This window comes from Penicillium arizonense, assembly GCF_001773325.1.
Source record: "Penicillium arizonense strain CBS 141311 chromosome Unknown PENARI_contig001, whole genome shotgun sequence".
Classification (NCBI taxonomy): Eukaryota; Fungi; Ascomycota; class Eurotiomycetes; order Eurotiales; family Aspergillaceae; genus Penicillium; species Penicillium arizonense.
The window spans coordinates 1,265,664-1,282,334 of NW_019173278.1; the positions used below are offsets into that span (position 1 = coordinate 1,265,664).

General features: G+C 50.0%; 5 protein-coding genes across 5 annotated transcripts; 1 reads left to right on the plus strand and 4 right to left on the minus strand.

Annotated features, from left to right (window-relative positions):
- Window positions 1-2,998: 2,998 nt before the first annotated feature.
- PENARI_c001G09547 (alkaline phosphatase) lies at window positions 2,999-4,859 on the minus strand (the record flags this gene model as incomplete). Its single annotated transcript, XM_022626881.1, has 2 exons — window positions 2,999-3,279; window positions 3,332-4,859. 2 exons carry the CDS (start codon window positions 4,857-4,859, stop codon window positions 2,999-3,001), a joined length of 1,809 nt encoding a protein of 602 aa, XP_022493132.1.
- A 316-nt stretch (window positions 4,860-5,175) lies between these two features.
- On the minus strand, window positions 5,176-6,013 carry PENARI_c001G04097 (uncharacterized protein; the record flags this gene model as incomplete). Its single annotated transcript, XM_022626448.1, has 2 exons — window positions 5,176-5,375; window positions 5,488-6,013. 2 exons carry the CDS (start codon window positions 6,011-6,013, stop codon window positions 5,176-5,178), a joined length of 726 nt encoding a protein of 241 aa, XP_022493328.1.
- Window positions 6,014-6,614: 601 nt separating this feature from the next.
- On the minus strand, window positions 6,615-9,482 carry hmt1 (putative vacuolar ABC heavy metal transporter (Hmt1); the record flags this gene model as incomplete). Its single annotated transcript, XM_022626195.1, has 3 exons — window positions 6,615-7,866; window positions 7,925-9,081; window positions 9,135-9,482. The coding sequence occupies 3 exons, from the start codon at window positions 9,480-9,482 to the stop codon at window positions 6,615-6,617; spliced, it is 2,757 nt and encodes a 918-aa protein (XP_022493543.1).
- Window positions 9,483-10,464: 982 nt separating this feature from the next.
- Window positions 10,465-14,537, plus strand: PENARI_c001G04582 (WD repeat protein; the record flags this gene model as incomplete). The annotated part of the gene is made up of 2 exons (XM_022626476.1): window positions 10,465-10,643; window positions 10,787-14,537. The coding sequence occupies 2 exons, from the start codon at window positions 10,465-10,467 to the stop codon at window positions 14,535-14,537; spliced, it is 3,930 nt and encodes a 1,309-aa protein (XP_022493259.1).
- Window positions 14,538-14,883: 346 nt separating this feature from the next.
- PENARI_c001G11421 (uncharacterized protein) lies at window positions 14,884-16,631 on the minus strand (the record flags this gene model as incomplete). The annotated part of the gene is made up of 2 exons (XM_022627024.1): window positions 14,884-15,663; window positions 15,720-16,631. The coding sequence occupies 2 exons, from the start codon at window positions 16,629-16,631 to the stop codon at window positions 14,884-14,886; spliced, it is 1,692 nt and encodes a 563-aa protein (XP_022493900.1).
- Between the last annotated feature and the right edge of the window lie 40 nt (window positions 16,632-16,671).

Genomic DNA, 16,671 nt, shown 5'->3' on the forward strand with positions numbered 1-16,671 from the left:
TAGGCTTTTCACCCTGGGGACGGGATCGTTATTGAGATTAGGTGTTTGCTCGGACTTAATGATTTATGTCAAAGATGGCTATAATATACAGAACCAAAATCAAAGGCAAAATTTGTGGTACAACTATATCGATCATTTGCCGATATCCCGGCAACCAGTAGCTCTCGAACATGTAGGCCTAATTCTTCAGAAGTTTCACAAACGCATTAGACAGCTTCCATATAATTATTGAATTAATGGGCGAAGAAGCATCTCTGTTTTGACGTCCGCCCTTTTGACCAGCCCGCAATTAATAGTCAAAGGAATGTATTCGTATTGACTCTTTTACCAGACACTCTGATCAAAATTTAAAGCAAACAAGATGCTGTAGTAATCTCAGAGCATTCTGCTCACTTAGTATATATTTAGTATTAGTAATAAGATGGTGGACTTATTCGAAACTGTAGGAAGTACGGATGTATACAAATTTGATCAACCAAATCAGTACGCGATATGGAAATCCGCCAAATATTAGTTCTACAGAGCCGCACCTAATTCACTCCGCGCATTTCACCAATTTGCTTCGCTGCAGAATGCCTTTGAGCATATCCAGAAGTTTTGTTGTGGAACTGTATGTGCGGCGCTAGCGTATACCTTTTGGACATCAGCGCATAAATTTCTAGATATTGATGTGCTTTATGGTTTCCGTCTTAATGTTACCTCGGAGCAATCTTTAATTTTGTCAGTAAGGAACTCTAAATATTACTTTGTCTATGAATGTCCTTGGATAAACATTATAGGTTATAGTATGAGGGCTGGAAGATGCCATGAAGTAGCTTCCTGAATTTGATCATCTTCAAGGTGTCCCTTGGTTTAACCTTTATTGAAACCGTTGAGGGATAGTATCAGGCTAACTTATCTGCCCTATACCTTGTCAGGATATTCTCCTTTGTCCCTTTAGGAGAAATTGTTTCAAATCTACTACGGGGGTTTTTTGAACTTACCTACCATAGAAAAGCCCCAGGGCTATATGATTAAACACACAAGCTTATCTCATCGAATGGTGCTATGGTCTAGTGGTATGACGTCACATTGTGGCTGTGATAGCCCCGGTTCGATTCCGGGTAGCGCCAATATCTTTTTTTTTTTGGGGTATGTCTGTCTGTGTACAAAATGGTCTTTCCACACTCAGTAGACCAACGTATACCTTAGCATAGGATGGCAGACATGCTTAAGTGAGTTGTTCTTAGGTTTTTCTTAGCAAATCTTGCACATTGCTTAGGGCTTCGCTGAGACTTTCCAGTATACCGGCGTAGTCTTTTTCGACATATTTCGCGTCGAAACTTCATAGGAAGTGGTCACTTCTACCTTCGAAGCATCTTAGATTCCTTGAAATGCAAATCCGATACAAATTTTGGATTATCATCCGTTTCGATCGTAGGAGTCGATCGTTTCCAGGCATCTACAATGAGGTCTTAGGGTAGCTAATGCTTCGCAGACAATCAAGTGTTGTAGGCTGAGTAGGATGAATCTATGCTAAGTGTTTGGATAGTTAAGATAAGTAGACCCGGGGTGACCATTGAAGCAACCGTCGACTATGGAGCAAAGCTCGGATATGTATTGAGCACTAGTGGCCATCGCAAAGCACCACCTCTATCACCTCCTCTAGATCAACATCTGGCCGAAATCTAATGTTGTATTTCAGCACGATTTAAGATGCTTTCTATCTTGATGGCACTATCAGCTCGCTTGTTGGGTTTTTAAGGGTGTTGGATGTCTGCAGTTGTGCGAATCTACCTACGATATATATTTTTGATACCGAGCCCAATGTTTGTTGCATCACAACCCTAGCCTATAAAGCTAGAACAATCCTACTTACCATTCATGGATTAAGCTACTCCCAATATATACATATATAACCATCATCTTTCTCAATGTTGTTCCCGTGGCCTCCTATTCATGGAAATTCTATACTCGCAGTATGTGATACAACAGCCACGGTAAACAGGATAGCCGCGTTGTATGGTTCATTCAAACCTCACTGTCAATTATCTTTCAAGCTTACTGACGTTTCATTGCCTATATTAGATTGATTCACTTCCAGTGGTCAAGACGCATTGCTTTATCATTGCACAATGTCCTCATCCTCTAATATAGGCCAAATCCGGATACTCTTACTTCCTACCAAAATTACACCTCAAAAAAACACCTACTTTAAAAGCCAAAGACAATGAGTCTCACATTTTCCTCTATTTAATTTAACCACAGTACCTACCACATCTAGAACTCACACCAGTCAGAAAAGAGACAACGCCAAACAAACCTCCTCCCTGGGGAAGGCATCGAGTTCTCTAAGACGTGAGCAAAAAGAGAAACCAACCCGAGAGTGACAGCAGAGCGAGCTAACAAAGATGCCTAAGTTTCCAGAGAAACCAAAGAACAATCAAAACATCCCAAGTCACGATGTGTCTTTTTGTCGGCACCTACTACTATACGTGCAGACACACATATTTCGAACTATACCTCTTCTGCGACGAGCTCCTGCGACAACTGAATCGCATCAACGACAAGGCTGAACGTGAGAAATCCCTTCTACCCTTCGACGCTGATCACCCAGGATGTAATCCATACACCACCCTGACAGGGGCGATCCTGCAGCTGGGCCCAGATGGGCGTCCTTGTGAAGGACAGGATCAGAGCAACGTGGTTAGGTGGGTGATGAATATGTTGGGGTGCTGCCCTGCGTGTATTGCGGAGTGATGTGGGTGTAGGGTTGGGACAGGGAAGAAGATAGACAGTCTTAAGAAAGACCAAAGAAAGAATACACGGAGTAGTTATTGTGATTCAGTTACCGCGTGAACCGCGTTGAATGCATAAGAGTACTATAGTAGGTACTGAAATAATCACGCCTGCGCCCAACACAAATGACAAATGGTATAGGAATGTGGACAGAAACAGGTTATATCTAGAAAAAGTTTAGATTGTAAGTCCGTGAGACATATGATCATGGCCGAGTGCTTCAGTGGGCACCGCCACATCCACAGTCATCCTCGGATCGCTTCTTGAAATGCCCGTGGTAGGAGTCCAGTCCCTCGGTGCGAACGCCCATGCCCAGGGGGTCACCCATCCAGTCATATGGATTCCAGATACCAGATTTGGTATCCCGGAGCATCTGCGTGACCTTGGCGACATCGAGATCTAGATATGCCGCGAGGAAAGAGCCGACGTCAGTGTTCTCGTTGTTGCCGACTAATGGCCAAGCGTCCTTGGAAGATGACGCATAGATGTTGACGTCGACAGCTATAGCAAAATAAGTACGTGGTTATTAGTTCACGATTGGGTATTAACTTACCGGAATGACCGTGGGTGCTCCAGCCGACCTGAGCGCGACGGCTGACCATATCCGTAAACAGATTTTGTGGGCTGACTTGAGGCTCTGGATGGAGCAAGGCGTGCACCTCCTCGTCGGTGGCATCGGTGATGCCAAGACCCTCTTCAATGAGGTGTTTACGGACCCAAGACTTTTTGTCCGATTCACTGGCATCCTTGCCTTCCCCAGCAAGATGTTCTTTCAACTGGGCGTAGACATATTCACCCGAGTGGGTTGCTTTATCCAGAACCTCTGGAAGCCACTCGTACTCGGGGTAGGCCTTGGTCAGCTGTCGTGCCGCAGAGAGTCCACCAGTCTCGTGGTCGGATGTGCTCACGACCACGGTAGGAGTAGACTCATTCTGTACAAAGTCAAGCACAGCAGCGAAGGCCTTGTCATAGGCCAAGACCTCGTGCACCTGGGCAGCCGGGTCATTGTTGTGGCCGGCATGATCGATGCGAGAGCCCTCAATCATGATAAAGAACCCTTGCTCGCTGTCCTCAGTGGCCTTGCTCAAGGCCCTCAAGGCAGTGCGGGACATTTCCTCCAGAGAGGGATACTTCTCGTTCTGAGAACGGCGGTCAATCTCGAAGGGAATATCTCCGTGGGCGAAGAGACCTAGTAGCGGCAAACTGATGTCCTCACCACCATTGAGGCTATCAAATGCAGAACGGTTCTGAATGGTAGTGAACCCATTCTCCGAGGCAAGACCAATCAGATCGCGGTCATCACCTCGGCAGCTTCCCTCCGCGGACTTGGGCAGGAAGTGACAACGTCCACCACCAAGCATAAGATCCACCACCCGGCCGAGAGGGTGCTCTCCTACCTCCTGAAGGGCAATGAGATCTTCATACTGCCGCAAATTAGCATGAGAGGCAAAGCATGCCGGAGTTGCATCAGTAAGCCGGGTCGTTACAACCAGGCCCGTCTTGTAGCCTGCCAGCGCAGCAGCCTCAAGAACGGTTCCACACGGCGAGTGGTCGGGAAGCACCGAAATAGCACCGTTATAACTCTTGAGACCACAAGAGAATGCAGTAGCTCCAGCGGCCGAGTCCGTGACCAAACTAGAGGTTGACCGTGTCCGAGATGTTCCAATGTGGTGCTTATCCAAAAGCAGAGTATCGTCAACCGGCAGACCATCACGATATTGCCGGAAGGAACGAGTCAGAGATAGACTTGTAGGACCCATGCCATCAGAAACCATAAAGATAACATTGCGCTTGCCCGTTGGCTTTCCTCCAGGTCCCCAGGTCGTATTCTTCGACTGCTCGTGATGAGGAGTCTCGACCGCCTTGTGCTGATAGACCGCCGCCAGAACAATGACCAAAACTGTGGCAATCAAAGCCCAAGCAAAGATTCCAATCTCGCGCCATGAGGCCCAAGTCCGTCGTTCGTTATGGCGAGTGATTTGTTGTCCGGTCAGGAGGGCTTCTTCTTCTTCCTCCTCATTTCGGATCGACGATCGGTCGGAGGGCGGGCGTTGAGCCAGAAGAGGCTCTTCCCGCGCCATGGCTGCGGTAGAGACAAAATCAGTTTAAATAGGGCGGGATAGTCGAATTCAGTAGTTGGTACAACCCAGAAAGAGCGACTGGGCAGGGATATGCGTGGTCAAGATCACTAACGGCCCAGGTGGACCCTTAAGAGACGATAAGATACAATAGCCGGGCTCACATGATACGTCACATTCCTGCATTACGAGGTTACAGTCTACGTGTTTGAGCAGGAAACAACCTATATAATTATGAGGGGAATTTGTATGTTTGTGTGCCAGCCGGAGTTGTTGGCTCTATTTTACAATTCATCTGCAAAGGAAAGCTAGTGACTCCCTATGATCTGCCTTTCCACCCAATAGGAATCATGGCAGCAGCAATCTCAGTAACACCGCGCTCTGTAGCAAGCAGATTGAACTGAGCAGCCGCATTGCGGGTATCCAGAATATCGACCCGAATGCCCAACGAATTGATGTGGCGTTTAGTTTCAGGCGAGAGGGGGAACATCGAAGCACCAAGACCAAGAATGAGCATATCTATCAGAATCAATGTTAGCATAATGATAGATTTCACTACGCCATAATCCAACACTGTAGACCAGAGGACAACAGCGCAATAATACCATAGGAACCCGAGAAAGAAACATACCAGGCTTCGGCCAAACAACACTCAAAACCCCCCAAACAGATTCATCAAGCTCAAACTGCCCCTTAGCATTGATCATGCTATCCTTAGCATCGCAATCATCCTTCGCGCCCTCTACCGCCTTCCACGGCCTCCAGGCAAACGCCTCACCACCAACAAGCAGCAATCCATCACCACCAGTGACCTTGACACCATTGTTAAGGTGGAAGCCAGAGTCAAGGGTGGCATCGATAGCTGTTGTAGGCGCAGGGATGTTACCCAAGACGTTCAGCGCGGCAAAGTCCGTCTGCGTGTCTTCGTTGGACTGTGGGCCGCGGTCGTGGCTGACGGGCTTGTGCGCGTGTGCGCGGGAGACCATGCGGGATGGGCGGACGGTGGAGCTGTTGTTACGTCTGGTTGAGGGGAGTTGCTGGCTCAGCTTTGGGTTTGCGCATTTTGAGGCTGTTGATGGGATTCGGATGAATCGGGCTGGGGTGCTGGTGAGCGAGGTGCGGAGGGCGCGGAGGAGTTGTGGGGATGGGGAGTGCATTGTGGATGAGTTTGTTGATCGGAAGGTGGTGTTGGATCTTATAGATGACGGACTTGTGGTGTAGTAGCTCGGGTGGGTGTCGTGGTGAGTTGAAGTAAAGCTTTCAATCCCCAGGTCTTGGCGAACTGCACCGTTGGACCGCCGTACAATTGAAAGTCGGGACCGTACTATACACTCGCCTACGTAAATATCTCAGATTGAATTGTTCTTATATTAATATCCAGCGTAGCAATTAATCTAATTTTGGATTTTTGCAGGAGTCCCAACCCTGACCCTCTGCACCCCGGGTTCGTATGAAACAAGGACAAGGGAAGACAATGACATCGTACCTATCGTAGACCCAAAACGCCAACACGCAGAAAATGAAGGAAGAGAAAAATAGAAACCCCGCGAAGGAAAGAACCGAAAAAGGAAGAGAAACGAAAAACATGCAAGGCAATCATCTCTCGAAAATGGGGATCGCTCCCCTGATTTCATGCCGTCTCCGATCATTAGTGCCTCTGGGGACTTGTCTTGAAAAAGAATATGAAAAAGCGTATGCACATAGTGAGAGATAAACAAGAGTGTCTGGGCTAGATTAGCAGGTGCAGACAGTGCTGATTCAGTTTGTTCGGCGAACGCCTTTGCGGTCTTCGTCCGATTGACTCGAGCTATCGTCGCTGGTAGTTGCTGTACGAATTCGCTCGGCTCGGTCATGGAGAACCTGTGCCTCTGCTGCGGCCTTTTGGGCGCGAATTTGCTTCCGCCACATGCTGGCGTAGCGGCCCTTCATGGCTAGAAGCTCTTCGTGGGTGCCACTCTCGGCTACCTGGCCCTCGGATAGAACCAAGATGCGGTCTGCCGTAGTGATAGTACTGAGACGGTGAGCGATCACTAACATAGTGCGTCCCTGTGACAGTGTGGAAAGTGCCCTTTGAATATGCTCCTCTGTGTCAGTGTCTAGGGCTGCAGTAGCCTCATCTAGGAGAATGACACGAGGATTCTTAATGATAGTGCGAGCAATTGCGACACGCTGCTTCTCGCCACCGCTAAGTCTTAGACCACGCTCTCCGACCTTGGTATTATATCCATCGGGGAAAGCCAAGATCTTGTCATGGATGCTAGCGGCGCGGCAGGCCTCGTAAACATCTTCATCAGAAGCATCCTGGTTAGCGTACTTCAGGTTGTACATCAACGTTTCATTGAAAAGTACAGTATCCTGAGGCACTACACCAATGTGCCTGCGGAGTGAATCGATCGTAATATCTTGCACATCATGCCCGTCAATGCGGATTCGGCCATTCTGGGAGTTGTAGAATCGGAACAAGAGACGGAATACGGTGGATTTGCCTCCGCCAGACTCGCCAACCAAGGCAGTGGTTGTTCCAGGCTGACAGTGGAAGGTAAGACCATTCAATGCCGGCTTCCGTGCATCATAAGCAAACTCCACATTCTCAAACTTGATATCACCTTTGCACATCGCCAATGGGGTAGCACTGGGACTATCGACCACAGTAGGCTGCTCACGGAAAAGTTCAAGGAGACGCTCGGCATTGATCAGTGCGGACTGAATAGAACGATAGAAGGTACCAAAGAAGTTCAGGGGGCCTTGAAGTTGAACCATATAGGTCAATAGGGCCACGAATTTGCCCACAGGACGCTGACCAGTAGATACTTGGAATGCGCAGATGAAGCACATAACCAACAAGCCCATCATAAACACGGTGTTTTGACAAGTGTTCAGCAGCGTCAGGGAGAACAAGACGTGATATTCAGCCTTTTGGAAATCACCCACAGCGCCCCGATACCTGTTGAACTCATAATTTTCGGCGTTGAAGTATTTCACTGTCTCATATGAGACCATCGAGTCATTCCTAGAGTGAATGTTAGCTCCATGCATTGGATATCTGATATTCATGGTGTAGTTCTCACTTGACAGCGTCTTCTTGTCGAGATGCGTTGACCATCTGTCTTCTGATTTCTGCTCTCCATTGAGCCATACGGATGGTGACATAGAGATAGCCAAATGTGGAAATTCCGACGGCCAGAGCATAGTATGCATCGAATGCAACTAGGAAGAATGCAATCGCAACCACAAGATCAACGAGCATCGGTACCACTTGGAAAGTGACCTGCTCCAGGAAAGTGTTGATCGAGCTACCCTTGCTGAGAGCAGACAAGACTTCACCCGTCTTCTTTCCGAGATGGAAGTCTAAGCTGAGACCATGGACATGTTCGAACGCAGCTGTGGAAAGCTCCATGTAGGAATACTGGCTCACGGGGATCCAGAGGCTGGAGCGTAGAGAGCTGAGCAAACCCTGGTTACCCTGCAACCAGCGGTAGATCACATAAAGACAGATTTGAAGCCACGGCACTTGGAATTCCTCACCGTTGTCCCTGGTGAGGGCACCGGTAATGACGCCGACTTGATAAGGCACCAGAACGTTGACAATGCGCTGGCCGATGAGGAGCACAAAACAGAACATCACCACCAGCTGCAGTCGGCGAGACTTGGAGGGCCACAGGTATGGGAAAAAGAGAGAGTATCCACTCAGATACTCCCACCAACTGGTAGAGGGGATCGTAGTAGGACGCACCCATGGATCCTGAGGTTTGGCGGCCTCGGAGGGAGGGCCTCCGTTTGTTGAACCATATGTATGACCGGTGCCATTGACTGTTCCATTACGATTCCCGTGTCCATTCTCCGTAGCAGCGGGATCCAGGAGTCCAGTAGATTCAGACACTCCACTGGCATAAGCTGCCTTCTTCTCATGGTTCTTCATCCTCATCGACTGGCAGATGTAGAGAAGAACCAGCGAGAAGAGAACCAGGATGCGGACACTGTTCGACACCACCTCCATGCATTCCCACGGTGTAATGCTCTTGCGGAGCCGGCCCCCCTCCGGATCTCCAACAATTGGCTCATGATGAACCGAGGTATACACCGACAGTGATGTGCTAACAATAACCAATTCAAGCGGGATGGCGACGGACCAGCAGACAAATTGGGCGAGGGTCGGGGAAGGAGAGGTATCCAGCAATGCCATGAGCATCACCGCGTAGACGAAGAACGAGCCGACGATGTAGATCTATAAGCTGGTCAGCTATCGACCGCGGAAAAAAATAACCCGAGAAAACATACCACAACCGATTGTCCTCGCCACCAATTCTCTGCCCTGGCCACCATAACGTGGGTGATATAGATAGTTGCATCGGCAATGAATGTGAGGAGAATGCCAACAGAAAGCAAGTTGAAAGCGCGTTTCACATTCCGAGAGAACTCCTGTGGTTTGTGGTAGGCGGGCACAGCTCGTGGACGCTGAGGCAGTGGCCGGCCACCAGGTCCCAAGGACTCAGACGCATGCTTGTTGGCTCTCTTCGCGGTGACCGTGGTATTTGCCACAAAGGCCGCCACGAAAAGGATGAAGAGAAAGATAGGGTAGCACGTGCGCAGGTACTCCAGCAGCTCAAGAGCTGCGTGGGGATCCATGATGAAGACTTCAAAGGTCCATGACAGGTTGTGGAAGGGAGAAGAGTTCGGATCGGAAAGGACTGGACGGGTATGGCGAAGGATCGACGCGAGGGATGGGAACTTCACCTAACCGGATTTCCACGTGGTAACCCTTGGAGTTAAAGAAGCAAAAATAAAAATAAAAAGTAAAAAAAACAGATAAAAAAAGGAAAAATAAAGAAAGGGTAAAATAAAAGTGGCAAGCCTTTTAAAGTGAAGAATCAAAAACGAATCGAGGTAGATATACACAGAATTAGAGAAGTACGGTGTGGATGCTGCAGCTAAGAGAAGGTATCCACACATAGTTAGGGACTTCCCAAGCTTCTTATGTTGAAAGATGCCCAGGGTATTGTTTGCTAGTAAAGTCCAAACCTCAATCTAAGTTCTTCACAGAGCTGCCCAATGGTCGGAGTTGAAATCGTCCCAACTGCACACGGAAGAAGGGGATGAAGGCACAAGTGTCGATCCATCGATCGAGAACAGTCCATATATGACTTCACACGACTATATCATCTGAGGTACACGGAGTCACTTTGGGACAGATCATAAGATACAGGGATTTCAGCCTAGCGGCGTTTGATCTATGAATATCCATGTGCTTTCTTGTCCCACAGAAGTCCCGAGTCCCCGGTCGAGGTAAGACAATCCTCGTTCTGTTCTGTGTTGTCTATCTAGACCGCTCTTAACATGTGTTTCAGCCCGATGAAGTATACAATGCATCTTTCTTGCAGACCGTTTGAAAATCTAGAATTTGAGTGGAGGAAATACGGAGTACAACAACCTGAATGGCGCCTTATAAGATGTCTATATAACTATGATGTGGTAATGTGGTAGAAGTGAGGCATATGAGGCATGGGTGCCTCAGGGATGGTCTCTCACCGCCGCCCCCATATTGACGATCTTCCAACTCTCCGCTTCTTCCCTGGTCGTGTGCCCAGAATGGAGACCTGACTCCTGAATGATGTCGGACCTCTCAGGTTCGCGTTCTCCGGTCCCTCCCCCTCCTCCCCCTCCGCCACAAAAGTACTCGAACCGGGCTGCCAGTGCCCTTGCGAGATTCGCGCCCTTCTTCGGCTCGAGGCCTCCCAGTCCACAAAGCAGTCGCGCAGATGGGCCCCGATCAATCAGATCCAAATCGCTGTATGTAGCTCTCACCGCACTGATATTTCCTGTCTTCTACTACACAAACCCCTCCCCTCCCCCCGCCATTTGATGTCATCGGGACTAGTGAGATCGCGAGTCAGATCAGCCAATGGAATCATTTCTAATGCTCGTTTGTGAAGACCAGGAGAACCGCAGACTGTTACCCATAAAACAGGGATTGCTATCACGGCTTTGGACATATCGCCTGAACGGACACATGCGGTAATCGCGGGCAAGGAGATTCTCAAAACTATCCGCGTCTCGCCCGACCACTCCTCGGAAGAATTTAATATTCGGAATGCGCTCATCAGCTATGCATCCACCCATCATGAAGCAGGTGTTTCGATGCCACACAAAGATCAATTGAATGTGAAGGACGTGAAATGGTCACATGGGAACTTCGACCGGACAATCGCAACTGCAGTCGCAAATGGTCGGATTGTCGTCTACGACCTGCAGCGGCCCGGCCTCCAATTATGTCGTTTCCAAGGCCACAACCGCCAGGTTCATAGGCTCGCCTTCAACCCCCATTTCCCTTCTTGGCTCTTGTCTGGTAGTCAAGATGGCACTATTCGGATGTGGGATCTGCGCGCCGCCTCTGCGAATCGGAGCAGTTCCACATGCGGCAGCAAGCATGTGTATCAGGGCAACAGCGATACCATCCGGGATGTCCGGTGGTCTCCCAGTGATGGGGTCCTGTTTGCGACCGCCTCGGACAGCGGCGCCATCCAGATGTGGGATTATCGCAAGGGCAATGCACCGTTGATGAGAATTGCCGCCCACGATCGGCCATGTTTCGCCGTGGACTGGCACCCTGACGGGAAGCACATCGTCAGTGGTGGCACGGACCGCCAGGTAAAAGTTTGGGACTTCTCTTCGTCTGCAGAGCGACGGCAGAAACCTGCGTTTCAGTTCCGAACACCGCAGGCGGTTACCAATGTGCGATGGCGGCCTCCCTCCTGGGTTGGTGAGTCACCTGCCTCGGGAGAATGGCAATCATCTCAAATCGTCACGTCCTACGATAAGGAAGATCCGCGCCTTCACCTCTGGGACCTTCGACGCCCGCATGTCCCATTCCGCGAATTTGATCGGTACGACTCCCCCGCATCAGACCTGCTGTGGCGATCAAAAGACCTCCTGTGGACTGTCGGTGAGGCCGGAGCCTTTACACAGACCGATGTACGGTATGCGCCAGCCGTGATCAATCGCCGACCGATGTGCTCTGTTGCCTGGAGTCCTAATGGCGAGTTCGTTGCGTTTGGCCAGAAGCGGCCCAGGCGACGTCCCTTGGGAATCAATGCCGCTGAATTTCTACTTCATGAAGAAGATGAGGATAGTACCGGTGAGAAATCATTGAGTCAAAGTCCCGCAGATGATATTATCGACGAAGCAGCTTTAGCTACTTCTCTTCGTCATCAGCATACAAAATCAGCCCCGATTCGACCATCCAAGTCGTTGGGCAGTACTCCACCTGGGGCAGTGGATTTCATTTCGGTGCTGCCTCTTGAACAAGCCCTGGCCAAGATAGCGACCCCTGCGCCCAGTCAGTTGGGAACCATTGGCACTATCCCAGGTGCTACGAATGACCCAGCAGTCTTCCGGTATCTAGCAAGCAACTACACCCCGTTGATGGACGAATACCGTGAAACAAGGGACCAGGCTGATATTCTGCACTCTTTGATCGAGTCCTTGGATCACAATGCGGAGTGTGCAGATGAGGTTTCGCTGATCAAGGTGGCCCAGACTTGGAGAATAGTCAAATTTGCTATTCTTCAGGAGCTCCAGCGCCGAGCAAGGGAGCAACCGGCCAAAGGTGGTCTTAGAGACAGAACATCTAAAGATGGTATCTTGGCAGACAGGTCGCGCGAAGATGGTCGACACGACAGGGCCAAAAATCGATTGTTCAAAGGGGTCATGGAAGCAGTACCCGAGGTTGAAAGCACCTCGAACATGACGACCCCTCTTGCAAAACCATTGCCAGATTCCCCGGCAATGGACTCCTGGTCTAGCACTGATGATTCTCATATACCCTCACTAGATGATAGGGCCCTCGACATTGATCCTCTACCACCATCGGTCCTGAGTTCTCACAATGGCTGGGGAATGTCAGACCCTGACGCTCGTCATATATCTAATCCACATGTGCAAGTATCATCCATTGATGATGCCCGTCTATCAGGGCACCTACAAGATCCAGCAGATGAAGATTTGGACAATGACCAACGGTCCGCACCTCGGGCTATTGCTGGCAAAGCAGATTGGCGCCGTCATGGTCACCCAAGCTTCCCCAGGGAAATCTCAGAAGATGACTATGACCAAGAGCTGGAGGACAAACGTGCAGCTATTCGTGATTTCAGGCAATACCCCAAAAAGCCCTTGAATCTCGAATCAACAATGGAATCCAATCGACCTCCCCCAACCGAGCGATATGGCCGGCACGATTCTTCAGAGAGTTTTCCCATGTTCTCTACATCCACAGACAGCTCGCATCCATCAAGGTCTTTCGCTGCATCATACTCGTCCAACGGGCAGCTTGATGTATCCAGATTGCCGGACGCTGGCCAATCCTCTACGATGAGAAGAGGATCGAATCTAGCTTCAACGCGTGAGGAATCCGAAGATGAGCTTTTCGAACAAGTTGTTTCAGACACCGGTCGACTGCATCTCCAGCGCCCATCCAGTCCTCCTCCTTTGATTAAGGAGTCAATCCCGCTTGAGCCACTGGAAGAAACATTATCCCCAGGCGACACAAATTACAGGGGTACGGCGCCTTATTCAGCAAATGACGATATTTCACGGATAAAGATTCCACTTATGCCGGATGGGACAGATTTGAAGCCGTGGAGTATTGAAGCGATCCTGAAAGAAGCAGTTCGTTATTATCACAGCAGCAGTAGCTCCGTTGATATTCAGACAGCGGCCCATCTTCTTCAGAAGCTCCACGTTCTTTTCCGCGACTGCGAGCAAATCCTGCCATATGAAGAATGTGAAATGGTCTTCAAAACATACAACGAGCACCTAATCCGGCACTCGATGGACTTGGAGGCAGCAGAGCTCCGTCTGTCGTGTGTATCATCCTATCCTGCCGTTTACGACTACGCGCAGACAGACTCCTTTATAAATGTATATTGTTACACCTGTCAACGGCCCTTTGAGAATCCTAAGCAAGACAACACCCGCTGCTATCGCTGCAGTACACCCCAAGCGCCCTGCTCCATTTGCATGTGCCTTGAACCACCACCAGAATGGGCCACAGAGAGAAAACAAGCACAAACCACCTCCTCCACCATCACAAGCCCGAATTCAGACTCCGAGACGACCTCCCACACCTCAACCCAATCCTCCGTCACCACCGAACCGGTCTCAGATTCGGAAATGGATAATTTCGCACCATTCTCAGCGCCCCGACCAAAGGGCTCCGCAATCTGGACCTGGTGTCAAGGCTGCGGCCACGGCGGCCACCTAGCCTGCATAACAACCTGGCTAGGCGACATAACCATCAGCGAAGGCGGATGCGCCACAGCAGGCTGCATGCACGACTGCGGCCCAGGTCCACGCCGCGAACTAAATCGTCAAACTCTTCAGGCAGAGTCCAAGCGTCGCGATTCTGCGAGTCGCTCTGCTGGTGCTGGCCTTGTCAAGCGGGATCCTTGGACGAAGGGCGAAAGTAAAGCCGTGGAGAAGGTTCGCGGTATGCTTGGCGTTGCTGGTGTTGCTGCTGCTACTGGTGGTAGTGGTGCTGGACCTGTCACATCGACGAGTACTACTGCTACTCCGACACCCGTTTCGCCGGGTGCTATGTCGCCCAAGCGGGTTAGGCTTGTTACGCCCACTGAGCAGGAGCAGGAGTATGGCGCTTCTGCTCGTGTGGGCATTACTTCGAGGGAATAGTCTAGTCATCGTGACCCCGTGCCCGGTGGTTGCCCCATTTATGTGGTGTACTCATATTAGCGTATTGTTTCTTTTCTTTTCTTTTTTCTTTTCCTTTTTTTCTTCTGGGTCATTGGCCGGCTCTCTGTTTTATTCCGAATTGATTCCCCTATTGCGATACATCTAATGAAATTACTGGTCTGACTAGATGGACCTTATAAACTTCTTGGTGACTGAATAATTAAAGTACATGGAGTCACAAACTTTAGACTTAGTGAACCCATCACGGTACCTCCCAGAATGACGTCCAAGGTCAGAAGACTGACCGGAGTAAACAAGGTATTCCCCCGAGATCATGCCCCCAGAATTAAAACCTTCGCTTTTTCTTGGCTGGGGCTTTGCTCTTCGTCTCAAGCTGCCGTTTCAATTCCTCGCGTTTCCGAGAAGCTCGCTGATCTTCTGTCTCTGGTCCTGGTGGGGGAGTGGTGCTACCTTTCTCGGTGACTGGTTTGCGTAATGGTGATTCTTCCCGTTTCATAGTCTGCCGAGCTGTCGACTCGGTAGCATTATCACCCTGGGCGGGTTTGGGTTTGGCGGGAGATGTCTTCTCAGGTGAGGCAATCACGGTTTGGGATGTAGCTGGAGGAGTCGCGTCTCGGGATGTTTGTTTGGCTTTGGCTTTGGCTTTACCGCCTATCATGCCCAGCTTTCCGGTGCGTTTCGGTTTGGCTATTGCTGGCGATGGTACTGAGGATGTTGGACGAACTTGGTCATTGTTTCCTTCTTCTTCCGGTGAATTTGGTCGTTCCTTCGGCTTCAGCGGAGAAGGGGCTGGCTCTTTCTCTTTTTTCTTCTTGCCACCAATAACACCCAACCCGCCTCTTGGCTTCTTTGGGGCTTCCCGGGCCTTAGGTGGAGGTGAAGCTGGAGCAGCAGGCTCAGACTCAGGCTCAGGCTCAGCTGGACTAATTGGGATACGGCCTTTGCGTGGTGCTGGTGCTGGCTCAGGCTCGGTGTCTGATGCTGTAGCTTCGACTGCTTCTGACGGACCTGGTGGAGATGGGCTTTTCTTTTTGGCCTTTGGTCTTGGTGAGGGAACGGATTCTTTGACATGTTGGCGCTTAAGATGGGGAGGTGTTTCTTGTCGCTATATAATAGCTTTAATCATATTGTTAGAAGGCCTAGAGGGGAGGTTTGGCATACCTCAAATTCATCGAGATCGCTGTTTGCCGTTGATTCGCCTTCCTCATCATGAGGTTGTGGCTGGACAGCTCTATCCTGCTTCTTTGGAGTTGCAGCGATTTCCTCTACTTTGGGAGGAGTGGCTTCCCTCGTATGGCTCTGAGGGCGTTTTTGAAGTTGACGCCACCATTCACCGTGTTGATTAATGTTCTCCAAATCCTCGACATTGCCTGATTCTGAAATCTCCTGAAACAGGTTGATTCCAAATCCTGAGCCATTGGATGACCCTACTTCGGCGAGCCAGGCCTCCTCGTCGAAGGGCGCAATACCTTTCACGAATCTGCCAGCTTCGGACCGGGTACTGTCTTTGCGAGATGTACGTAAACCTGCAGCGCTCGGAAACACAGACCCCAGCTCAGTGCCAAGGGTTTCAATCTTGTCAAACAACTTGCCCAGCACGTAGTCTTTCTGCTTGATCTGATTGAGCAGAGAGCGCTGGCGCGACTCCCTATCCGCCTCCTCTTTCAGCAGTGGAATGAGTAGACGACTCTTCGCAGCTGACAAGGGCTCCTTTGAAAGCTTCAAAGTCCATCTTAGAGGCCTCAACGGGGCCGGTAGCTTGGTTGTTGTTGTGATTTCAAGCGAGCCGGTTTGCGTTCCACTGCTTAGCACTGTACTTTCTTTGCCCCTCTGTAGAGCTTCCCCAATCTTATCCAAGAGGACCTTGAGCTGTTCTGGATCTTCTCCGGGGTCGATCGTTGCGGCCTCTTCCTCTGCTCTTTTGGCTATGTCCTCATAGAACAACCGTTCTGCCCAAACATAGGTGAGATCGGTGAGGTAGATTTCATAGCCCTGTTGAGTCCAGGTATATTGAAAGAGCAACGGAGGCAGGCCTCCATGAGACAGATGAAGCCGGTGCCATGTTGAAGGCATAGTTGAGAGTGGTTGTGCATTTGTCCATGGGGGAAGTTGT